This window comes from Bactrocera oleae, chromosome 2 (assembly GCF_042242935.1).
Source record: "Bactrocera oleae isolate idBacOlea1 chromosome 2, idBacOlea1, whole genome shotgun sequence".
Classification (NCBI taxonomy): Eukaryota; Metazoa; Arthropoda; class Insecta; order Diptera; family Tephritidae; genus Bactrocera; species Bactrocera oleae.
This window is the reverse complement of record NC_091536.1, coordinates 9039371-9050956: the sequence shown is the minus strand read 5'-3', so window position 1 is coordinate 9050956 and position 11586 is coordinate 9039371. Positions and strand designations below refer to the sequence as shown.

Sequence of the window (11586 nt, the reverse complement as noted above, 5' to 3'; positions counted from 1 at the left end):
CTTAAAAATTTGCATGCGACCAAGTTGTGGCATTACAGCTATTATATTGCCAAAACTTATTGGCGTATTTTTATTGCTGCCGAAACAACAACGTATTATATTTGTTGCCTATCGGAAGTTTAAAATTTTTTGCTAAAGCTCAACTAACTTTCTCTGGGTAATTTTTTTTTTTTTTTTTTGCAAATTCTAAGCCACATATTTTATCCAAATGTTTTCCGTAAAGGAGCTTTTAGCAGTTGTGCCTCGGTAAATGGTATTTTTCGAGTCATTTTCCATTTATGTGTGTAAATAATAAAAAATTAATTTTATTGCCACTTAAAATTACAAAGCAAGTTATTTTTATTGCGATAAAATTTTATTTCGAAAAAATAACATAAACATATAGAAATATAATTTGTATACAATGTAAATAGTAAACCGTTATTTTCTGAAAATTATGCTAAAGTCAACGTTACCGGTTTCTTTGTTTTTGATTTTTATTTAAACTTACGCTTCGCTGCAACAGCTACTTAAATCCACACACCCACTTGTATGCACCTGTGTATGTGCGCATGCGCAGAAGAACGCACTCACACAACGATAAAGTCGAAAAATGCAAAGTAAAGTGACGAAATGCATGAAAAAAAACTAAATTAATTTTTACTTTTAATTTATATGTAGAATATATTTGAAGTACATACATAGGTTATATACATATATATAAACACTGTGTACTTTTATTAACTAAATATAAAAAGTAAATTTTACATTCGTAAGCTAAAGAAAAGTTAAAATAAAAATAAAAAAATCAACGCAAAAACTGAGAGTGCAACGCTTTAACGTTTTACTTCAAACCAACACTGCTTTAAATACACATAACTGTAATGTAGTTAAAAGAAAAGGTGAAAAACTGCATATACATACCTACACATATAAGAACCTTTAGAAGGCAACACGGCGTTTACATATTTATTTGTGGGCTAGTTTGTGTGCATTGTTGGCAAATGTTTTGTTAGCCAATTCGAATACAAAAAAAAAAAACAAAAAAAAAAAACAAAAAAAGAAATACAAAAAATTTAACATTACAAATATGAGGAAACGTGTTTTGTTGGCAGACAACAACAACAACAACCAGCTAAAATACTAGAAAATCACACGCTGCACACAATATGCAATTTCGGTTTGTGGAAAAAACGCAGCAAATAATCGATTAAAATTTATTAATGTGGTTATTTATGTACATAATTATTATATAATATAAATTTAAATTAATAATAATTATTATTATAATGATAATGATAATAAAATGAAAAAATATATGTGTAATCAAAGTAATGCGAAAATAAGCATATCGATGCGTTTGTTTTTTTTAGCGTATATGTACATATGCACATATATGTAAATACGTTAGCTATTTTTGTTTTTGTGCTTTTCAAATGGCTGTGATCTCTTTTCAAAATACATCAGTTTGATAGACACTACGCTGCTTGGGCACAGGCGCCAACTGTTTGCGCAAATGACGCTGCAAATCCAAAAGCATTTCACAGTTACGTTCACTACCACTTATGCTACGGAAATTGGCCATAGCGATTGGCAGCAATTCTTCCAGCAGGTATAGCTTATTCTTCAGCACGAAGTTGGGCTGCGTAAGATAAATAAAAAAAGAATGCACACAGGCAGGAAATATGAAATGTAAAAATAAATTTAAAAAAAAAATTGCTTACATCCACACTCAGGCCTGTGACCGGCTTTACAGCTTGCTGCGCCATCATCAGATCACGCAAAAGCACTTCTAAACTGGGCCACAGCACCTCACTTTTGGCCAAGTGTGCGCATTGTGCCGTCAACTGTAGATAATGGCGTGTGAACAACACTGTGGACTGCGTGAGATTGATCCATGTATCGCCGGTGGTATGTGTGCGCATATCAATGCCAAGCGCATCCAATTCTAATAGCAAGCGTTTGAGATTGCTTTTGGTTTGCAAATTGTATGGTTGCCAAGTGTCTTCGCTACGTCCAACTGTTTCCAGCAAACGCACACGTGATTCCTCGATAAGCGACTCCAGTGTGCTGCGCAAGAGACCTTCAAGGTGGTATGAGAGGTCTAAACCGATTTCTGTCAGCTGGCAGTGGCAATAAGCAATTAAAAAAATGATTGAAAACGAAAATCTACTGCACCAACCTTAGCGCATGGCTTGCGTATGCCCTCAATGCATTTCGCTACAGCATCCAAGTGCGTACCTTTGGTAAGATAATGCTTTATCAGCTGACTGGCGAAATACTGCAGTTCAGCATTGCACCACACCACGAGTGCTATAAGAAAATTGTTCAAATATTTATGATTTATAGACAAACGCATGTAAAGTACGCACCGCCGACACATGCCGGTTGTGTTTCGAAGGCAGTTAAGAATTCGCATGCCACCTGCGTCAGATCGCAGAAGAACAACTCCGATATCTCGGTGTTGTTGCGTCGCGCCTCACGCTGTGCTGTACGTAGCGCCATTGTGGCCACTTTGAGTAGCGTACCGCAGGCCTGTCGCGCACGTCCTATATCGACGAGTATTTTTAGCGAACGCCGTGAGGCACGCAAAGTGACTTGCAAATTACGACAATGACAGTTGGAAAGTTCTTGCAGCAGTACGTCTGTCAGCTGTGTTTCTAAGGCTTTAACTTTTTCCGTTATTTGCTTCGCATTCACAAAACTCGAGTCTTTTGCTATATAGTCTTGGGTGCGTCTAATTAACGCCTGCGCATCTTCAAAATATCTTTGTGCGACAAGTGTTTGTATTTCTTCGCTGGCCGTATGTATCCAATCGGGTCCATAGTTTTCAATAGCTTTGCCAGTATGCGAATCAGAGGGACTGAGATCGGAGACTAACGATTTGGCGTCACTTGGCGAATCCTTTTGCTGTTGCGTTGACTGTTTCGCCTTGGGTGGTTGTGGTGCCGGCCCTTTTTTGTTGGTTTTCTTCTGTTGGTCAAAACGAAAGGCAACTTCCAATTTCTCGATCCACTCCGTCTACGTGTAAATTATATCATTTAAGCAATTTTTAACATTATGAATACAATAACTAAACTTACTTTGCCCGCAGCAGTAACGCTTTGGAAAATCTTCGAGCCATCTGGTGTTATTATGTTTATTGCATTGCGTACTCCATCTAAATCTTTGATATTTATTACAGCAATCTTCTTGGGATCATATTCTGTTAGAAACTCCAGCCGCCTAAATCATAACGTTTTTTTTTACTAAAAAGACAACATATAAATAGCTTCCTTTACTTACTTGTCATGTTTTACTTTACAAACGATAAGCACATCGTTAAATAGAAAGAAAAATACCCGCTGTATAGGCCGATAATCATTGCTGTCTAGTTCGATGAGTGCACCCTCGTTAAGGAAAGTTTTCCCCTCTAGATTGCCATTGAAACCCTGCACCATTTCCTTTACAGCACGTGTAGCGTGACTGTTTTCCACATCCTCCTGTGTTGGTTGCTCTTCGCCTTCCTCGTTATTCTGCGCATTCCCTGGTGACTTTTCGTCAGTAAGAGAGGCGAGTATATTACGCTGTTCTATGAGTATATGTGATAACTGATACATCTCCGATTCGAGATCTGCAAATAATGGAATTTTATTTGTATATTTAGCTGGACTTAACCATTGTTCAATAAATATTACGTGAAATTTCTTTTGCAGTTTCAATGAATTGCATATAATTCGCATAGACGGATTTCTTTAACGTTGCTGATGTTTGGTCGCTGTAAACCTGAATATCCTTTTTACGTTGCTGTAAGTCTGCGCCTCCGACACATTCTTTAACTAATTGTTTGGTGTCTACAAGCCAAAATAAACAAAAAGTTAATTTTTTTATTCGTAGCCAATTGAAATCATTGTTTTCTCACATTTATCCACACTAAAGTCAGGTTTATCAAAATCTTTCATCACTTCAGACATTATGACTAAATTTTATATTGGATATAAAAAATCTATAATTAATTTCTAATTATCAAACACAGAAAATATTTCTACAACTGCGGCACTCCCCTAAATGGATGTCAAGAAAACATGAACAGCTGTTTGCTTCTATTGACATTTTGAAAGATGTGTTTGAGTACCAAATATTTTACCAATTATCACAATCACAATATTATAACACATGAAAAAAAAGCTCAAAATAAAATTAATCCATAAACTTTTAAATCGAAGTTCGACCAAAATTTTCTTTTACAGTATATAAAATATATATATATTAGGCTTTTAACCAGACTTTTAGACATTAACTTGGCCGCACTCTTCCCATTCGGGATGACATTTGCCTTAGTAAACAGTTGACATTTGTGGATGAGTAATTGTTTTTTTTGTGTGTGTTTTTTATTTGGATTTGGTCATCATTTCAACATAATATAAGAAAAGTGAAAATCCTTTCCAACTTTGCTAAAGATTTTTGTGCACGTAGTTTCTATTAGATTAACAAGATAAAATCTCATCATGGATTGGTTATTTGGTAAAAAAATCTCACCGGATGAGATGCTACGCAAGAACCAACGCGCCCTGAATAAAGCTATGCGTGAACTGGACAGAGAACGTATGAAAATGGAGCAGCAGGAGAAAAAGATTATTGCGGACATAAAACGTATGGCTAAGGAAGGTCAAATGGATGCAGTGAAAATTATGGCCAAAGATTTGGTACGCACACGACGCTATGTGAAGAAATTCATGTTGATGAAGGCAAATATACAAGCAGTCTCGCTGAAAATACAAACTCTAAAATCACAAAATACCATGGCACAAGCGATGCGCGGTAAGTAACTGCTTTCATGACGAAGTTTCGTAATTTTATTTAATTAACATGGTTGTACACTCTTCTTTGTTTTGCTGCATTAGGCGTTACTAAGGCAATGCAAAATATGAACCGCCAATTGAATCTCCCACAAATTCAAAAGATATTACATGAATTTGAAAAGCAATCTGAAATCATGGATATGAAAGAAGAAATGATCAATGAAGCCATTGACGATGCGATGGAAGATGAGGGTGATGAAGAGGAGACCGATGCTGTAGTTTCCCAAGTGTTAGATGAATTAGGCTTACAGCTCGGTGAACAACTAGGAGATTTGCCCACTGCCTCAGGATCATTATCTGTTGCTGGTGGCGCTAAGACTACACCGGCTGCGGTAGCTGCTGGTGGTATAGGGTCGGGCGCAGGTGGTGGCGGCAATGGTGGTAATGGCGGTAGCACAGCAGCAGCTGGTGGAAGTGGTGCATCTTCGCCAGTGTCCGATGCTGATGCCGATTTGCAAGCTCGTTTGGACAAACTGCGTCGGGACTAGGAATTATTCGAAAACGATTGAACAGAAAGCAGGCATTTGCGCTTCGTAACACACTTTAAATATTAGTATTTTACTTTATGCATATATGATCTTAAGTTTTATATTAAATAATAGCTGAAATAAGGTGGTAATTTTATATGAATTAATTTCCTTTCAAACACGTTATTAAAAAAGCGAAGTGCATATAAAAGATTTTTCATGTACATAATAAAAAGTATGTAAGCCTTTTGGCAGAACAATTGAAACACACGTTAAAAAATTGAAAGATCCGTCAGTGGTCTGAATTGTTAGAAAAACGAATTGCTTTTATTTAAAATATTTTATTTATTTAATCAATAACAATTTCGTTGAAGAATTTTCTATAAATTCGATTCACACATTATTGAATTTTCTAAATTAGATGAGCAAAGCTGCACATATTTTTATATATGTAATCAATATAAATACCATTAATAATTTCCCTCAACTTAAATTAATAAAATAAGTTAATCGTTGATTTACTAGCATATATATAATATGTATTGATAAGGTTATTCATCATCTTTTGTTTTGTATGTAATTTTTTTTCAAGTATCGTCTTATCTTATAAGCGCACAGCAGTTTCACAGACGTCACTGAATGTACCTCTCCCTGCCTTCTCTTTCTAAAAGTTGTATTACTTTATGGAGCTTTCTTAATATCAGCCGCTCGCCCAATGAAATTTCGCTTTTATATAAAGGGCTAGTCATTCTTATCAAGCCTAATTTGTACAAACGTGTGTGTGTGTTTGCAAATAATGCATGTTTGACCGATAATATACCTTTGAAATTTATTTAACAACTTTGCAAAACACAAATATTACATATTTTTTAATATATTTGCATGACTTATAACTAAATTGCATACAATAAGCATAGTGTTCACAAACTGACCCTATCGTAAGAATACGGTATTACTGTTATCAATAGTAAACAAACAGTTGTAGAATAATTTAAATTTAGGCTTCCTTGGCAAGTATACAGAACGTGACCTTGAGTACATATACTTTAAAACGATTAAAACACCACACGTTTTAATGTACATGCGTATGTAAAATTAAGTATTCTAATATCCCATTCGATACAATTTAATATTCAATAGTAACAATATCCGCAACATTTTAACCTGGATGATATTGCAGATCAAGGTAGGTGTAGTGGCTGTATACTTAATTGCACGTTGCCCTTCTATTGGAAACCTGCGTCGACAAACACTTTTTCTACATTCTTGAAAACTTCATCAGCACTTGGAATAGCATCGATTTGTTTCACTTTTCCAAGTTGTTCATAGTGCTTGATAATCGGTAATGAATCGTTGTTGTACGTTTGTATACGCTTCTTTAAACTCTCTAAATTGTCATCACTGCGTCCGGAACCAGCTTGACCGCGAGCCAAACAACGCTCCACACATTTATCTTCAGCGCAATTAAAGAACAACACAAATAGGAAATCGACTTTGTCCGACATCTGACGTGTCCAGCCGTCAAGGTTATCTTGGTTACGTGGAAAACCGTCGATGAGGAACTTATTTTTGCCCGAGTTTTGCATCGCTTTTTCCAGCAGTGAGCATGTTACTTCAACAGGCACGATTTTACCATCGCGTATGTAGCTTTCTATTAATGTGCCATATTGGGAACCCTCACGTGCACGTTCTTCGCGCAGTAAATCACCGGCAGAGAGATGTACAAATTGGAAACGCTCTACGATATTGGAGCATTGTGTTCCTTTGCCAGCGCCGGGGCCGCCCAACACAAATACAACTTGAGGCTTTTGCTCTTCTGGCATAATTATTTTATTTGTTTTGTTGAATGAACGTAATATTGATTTGCTACAAATCTGCGCCAATTTTTGTAGCTGCTCTGGGGTTATATTGAATGGTCGGCAAGCGGAAATAGCTGTTGAGTAATTAAATTTGCACAGGTCACGATACAGATATGTGCCAGCACTTCGAACTGCTGCGTTGAGCATGAAATTGTTTTACCTGTATACGTGTACTGAAAGTGGTTGATTCGCCTATATACTTTCTGTTTCTTTTCCATACAATTCTTGTTTGTTGAAAGATGCACGGCTTCTCCACTTAATGTTTTTTTTTTCAGTACAATAATTGACAGGGCACGGAAGGGCAATGTGCTAATCAGTTATTCGTCATTTCAGTTTCTCAGCTTTTTATTGTGTATATTTCTTCAAGCAATAGAAAGTATAGCGTTCTCACTTTGGCAAACACCCGTAGCTTGCAGAATGCAATTTGAAAATTATGTCGTTGATGCATTGTGGTCTAAGTGCATCAACGCCACTTTTTCTTATTAATTAAAAATTCAGGATAATTATATTTAATGCTATATCAAATCAAATTTTGGCCAACAAAATTGAAAATCAGTTTGAATGATAGAAAAATTAGGTGTTAACATAGAGAATTAATTTATTTAATTTTTAATCGATAACTAATCGATATCTGATAGACTAATGTAACATTGATGTTTAGCAACCTTTTTTCGAACGAAAATTGCACCAACATTGTTTTTGCAAATAATATATCCGTATCCACGTTAAGTTATTTTTTAAAGTTGGTTGATATTTGAATAGTTAGACAGATTTTAGCATAAATATTTTTACCAACGGGCTGTCAACAAACTAAAGGGGATCAATCGATAAATTTGAATTCTTACGAATTATCAAAAATCATTTCTTTCTAAATAAACAGTAGCTTTCAAACGCTCAAATTTCGAGTGGAATATCATCTTGGTAAAATGTATATATACATACCATGGATATCATAACGACCAGTGAGTCCGAAAAATGCCCTCATTGTACATTTAACATGTGTCATTAAATTTTGATTGTTTCAAATCATCTAAACCAAATTAAGGTAAAACTTACATGCCATTCTTTAACAGTTTTTTAGGGGTTTATTAAAATATTCATACAACAGATACTTTATGTTTTGTAAACATGTATTATCGCACTACACATACATATATTTAATATTGAATAGTCGAACAATTTTTGCTATCGTACGAAGGCTGGGGGCAGAGTTGCAAATGTCAAATATCCTGTGTGGCCTGGTAGTGTAGGCGGCGCACAGGATGTGAGCACTTTCTTGGTTTCCTTAGGGGTTTTTACAGAATCTGCCTTTTCATTAGTACCCGATTCATCCAATTTCTGGGAAGAGGGTTTCTATAAAATGTTAAGTTCATTTATCTCTACCTTAGTGCATATAAATGCTAATAACAGTTACCTTGTGCTTCAGGAACTCTAAATCTAGCACTGGCAATGTTCTAGTCTTAACAACATGCTCTTGCTGTAGTATTTCCATTGAACGAATCTCTGTGAATCCATGTTCTTGTAAAGCGATACAACAACGTTGCGACTGTTCAATACAAGGTGAAAATGAACAAAACCGTCCACCTAAAGAAATATTTAATATATTTTTATATTTTTGAATTTCCATGATCACAAAAATGCATTTAGTTTTACCCTCCGATTTCAGTGTTTTAGCTGCAAATGGTACCGCTAGCTGAGGTGCCGGCAAGTCCAAAAATACTGCATCCGCTTTGCCTTCCAACTCATTGCTAAAACCCAGTTGACACACATCGCGATGATAAACGGTTACAAAATCACCTAAACCATGTCGTTCGAATTCTTCTCGCGCTTGTTGCACTCGCGCTTCGTGGAAGTCAAATGTGTGTAAATGACCATTAGGTTTAATGGCACGTAAAAAATAATGTGACAGTGAGCCCGAGCCAGTACCAGATTCAACTACCACTGAATCTGGCCCAACTTCGAGTTGGAAGAGTATCATACTGATATCGGGTGTGTAAATGATTTGTGTGCGATGCGGCAGCGTTTGCGTCCATAATTCTGGATTAGGTTGCAGCACATAGGCCCAACCTTTTGAGAGTTCCACGCGCGAACCATAAGTGACACCAATTAGATTACGTACTTTTAACGCGCCGTATGAAGTTTGAAAGATCTACATGAAATATTCACATAATTTAACATAAGCTAATATCATTTAATTCAAAAATTATTTACATATTCAATGGTTTCGCCCTTTTTGTTGACTATTGTTGGTGTAGCTTCAATGGCATGCATTGAATTTACAGTAAGATATAGTATTACTGTATCACCCTCTTCAATTAGTTCTTTTGGCTTAAGAAAACTCATTTTATAATATTTTACTTGCTGATAGATATTCAGCTTAGTAATTTGAAGAAAACACGCCGCCTAAAAATTGTAAACAAATATTTTGACATTTCGCCCGTTTACGATTTTGCAAGCAGATTTTATTTTCTGGTTCACGTGCTACAATTGTAGGGTGATTCAATGATTGAGCATTAAAATTTTAGTTTTATTTATTTGATACATTTATTTTATTAATAACGTTTTGTTTATATTAGAAGTAAATTTACAAAATTTACCATTTTTGTTTAAACCTAAGCCGATAAATTAAATTTTGAAAGGTTAAGTTTACATTTCTTTTACGTTCCCTGTATAAACATTTTATTTCAATTTTCAAGTACGTTTCGAAAGCCTAATGTTTGCCATCTGAAGTCATTGGTTTAAACTATTTTAAAGTGCTAGACATTTTTGAATATATATTTTTGTTGGAAGGAAATTACATCTTGATAAAATATGAAGTCATGTTTAAACTTAGAGTTTCCTTTTCTTTGCTTATGAAGAGTACAGTTATAATGACAGTTTAAAGCAAAACATGGTATAAACTTAAAACTGGTATTCCGACTAATAAATCGAAAGCAAATTGTTGCCCGTTTGTCATTGACGATTGAGCAACGGGATAAAAATCTAGAAATGCAAACCGTTGACATTGTAGCTATATCAGCAACAACAACAAAAGCCACAATTACGTACTCGCAATTGTGCAAAGCGTAGCTGCTGGAACTTGTGGCATGTAGAAAAATCTCTCATGACATTCAAGTGTTGAGTATGTTGAAAGTGCAGCGCGACTTGATCGTCATTCGTACTACTGATGTGCACTGATGGCGGCAGTGATGCGCTGCTGTAGTTGAAGTACTGACTGACTGCTAAACAAGTTGAAGGACTGACTACCGCCTGTAGAATGGGCGCCCGGCCGTTTGGATGCGTTGCAGTGTTGGATGAATTGACTGTTAGATGGTTTGACAAAGCAGCTGCTGAGTTGACTGACTGACGTGTAGACATTGTCGAATGTTGCAGTTTGCGGCTTTTACAATTTTTGCTTATTAGGATTTGTTGTTGTTGTCGACCACAACTTACTTCAAAGGCATATTGTTTTTAACACCAATTTTGTGTTCTTAATTTCTATTTGCATATAAACACATAAAAAACTGTTTGCTAGTTTGGTCACTTGTTGCATTGTAAGGGCGAAACAAAAATTGGAGCTTCAGAGACCTGAAGCGCTGAAATATTTATTTTCCAATTCTTGATGACTCGTAAATAATTTGCCTCCAATTTACGCCCCATTAAATATGTTCTTTTAGTCACTCGCTGGGCGTGTTAACCTCAAACAATATGCGGTTTATGCAATTTTATGCATAATTTAAATTATATATGTGGGCACCATTGTTTTTGTTGTTGGAAATTTTATCACACCAAATTGCTTGCGTTTATGTGCGAAAATTTTAAAATTTAAGACAAAAAAACGACACGACGAATTAATAACACAAAGTAAAAAGCGTGTCACATAATTTCTAATTGTCATTGCTTGCACCTAAAGTGTTGTTGTTGCTCGAGTAGCTGTCACAACAATTCAGCAATCTCACATTACGGCTCATCACTAACCGACTCGGCAGCTCTGCGATGCCATCGACAACACTTCACGCATTTCTGCGCCGCAATTGCGCGTGTTAATTGTTGTTGCTATTGCTATTGTTGCAAACTTACATACATATATTTATATTCAGTTGCATAAAACAGTACAGTAACAACTGCAGCTGCGCTGCAAGGAACTCACATGTCCACTAACCACAACTGCAATTGACATACACTGTTAAAATAGCAATAACAACAAATTTTACATTCAAGCGTCGTCGCGATATTTACTGAGTGTGTGAGTGTGTCTCAAGACCAAGTGCAATTCGGTTTATTCTCTGCCATTTTTGGTTCGTACCTACTTTGCGGCGCTTTTCTTTTGAAAATACGCGCCCAACTCCCCCCTTCTTTTCCGCTCTCCTCTCCCGTGCAGCACTTGCAACGCATTGCTTGTTTACTCATATGTCAACTTCTGTTGTGGTTTTCTGTTGCTGATTGATGTTAAGTGCTGTT

The 11586-nt window shown here is 35.9% G+C and overlaps 4 protein-coding genes across 5 annotated transcripts; 1 reads left to right on the top strand and 3 right to left on the bottom strand.

The window, feature by feature from the left end:
* Positions 1-143: 143 nt before the first annotated feature.
* On the bottom strand, positions 144-4108 carry Exo84 (exocyst 84). The gene is made up of 8 exons (XM_014236040.3): positions 3881-4108; positions 3657-3812; positions 3265-3592; positions 3063-3204; positions 2352-3000; positions 2162-2292; positions 1704-2102; positions 144-1621 (listed from the first exon to the last, which is right to left on the bottom strand). The coding sequence occupies exons 1-8, from the start codon at positions 3930-3932 to the stop codon at positions 1433-1435; spliced, it is 2046 nt and encodes a 681-aa protein (XP_014091515.2). The 5' UTR covers positions 3933-4108; the 3' UTR covers positions 144-1432.
* Positions 4109-4307: 199 nt separating this feature from the next.
* On the top strand, positions 4308-5845 carry Vps2 (vacuolar protein sorting 2). The gene is made up of 2 exons (XM_014236068.3): positions 4308-4779; positions 4863-5845. The coding sequence occupies exons 1-2, from the start codon at positions 4467-4469 to the stop codon at positions 5306-5308; spliced, it is 759 nt and encodes a 252-aa protein (XP_014091543.1). The 5' UTR covers positions 4308-4466; the 3' UTR covers positions 5309-5845.
* Positions 5846-6090: 245 nt separating this feature from the next.
* On the bottom strand, positions 6091-7506 carry Cmpk (cytidine/uridine monophosphate kinase Dak1). The gene is made up of 2 exons (XM_014236067.3): positions 7307-7506; positions 6091-7220 (listed from the first exon to the last, which is right to left on the bottom strand). The coding sequence occupies exons 1-2, from the start codon at positions 7362-7364 to the stop codon at positions 6514-6516; spliced, it is 765 nt and encodes a 254-aa protein (XP_014091542.2). The 5' UTR covers positions 7365-7506; the 3' UTR covers positions 6091-6513.
* Positions 7507-8208: 702 nt separating this feature from the next.
* Trmt61 (tRNA methyltransferase 61) lies at positions 8209-9606 on the bottom strand. 2 transcript variants are annotated; one of them, XM_014236048.3, is made up of 4 exons: positions 9358-9606; positions 8800-9295; positions 8561-8730; positions 8209-8484 (listed from the first exon to the last, which is right to left on the bottom strand). In XM_014236048.3, the coding sequence occupies exons 1-4, from the start codon at positions 9487-9489 to the stop codon at positions 8332-8334; spliced, it is 951 nt and encodes a 316-aa protein (XP_014091523.1). In that variant the 5' UTR covers positions 9490-9606; the 3' UTR covers positions 8209-8331. The 2 variants fall into 2 exon arrangements, with proteins under 2 accessions (XP_014091523.1, XP_014091522.1); XM_014236047.3 differs by having other exon boundaries at positions 8209-8499; positions 9358-9600.
* Between the last annotated feature and the right edge of the window lie 1980 nt (positions 9607-11586).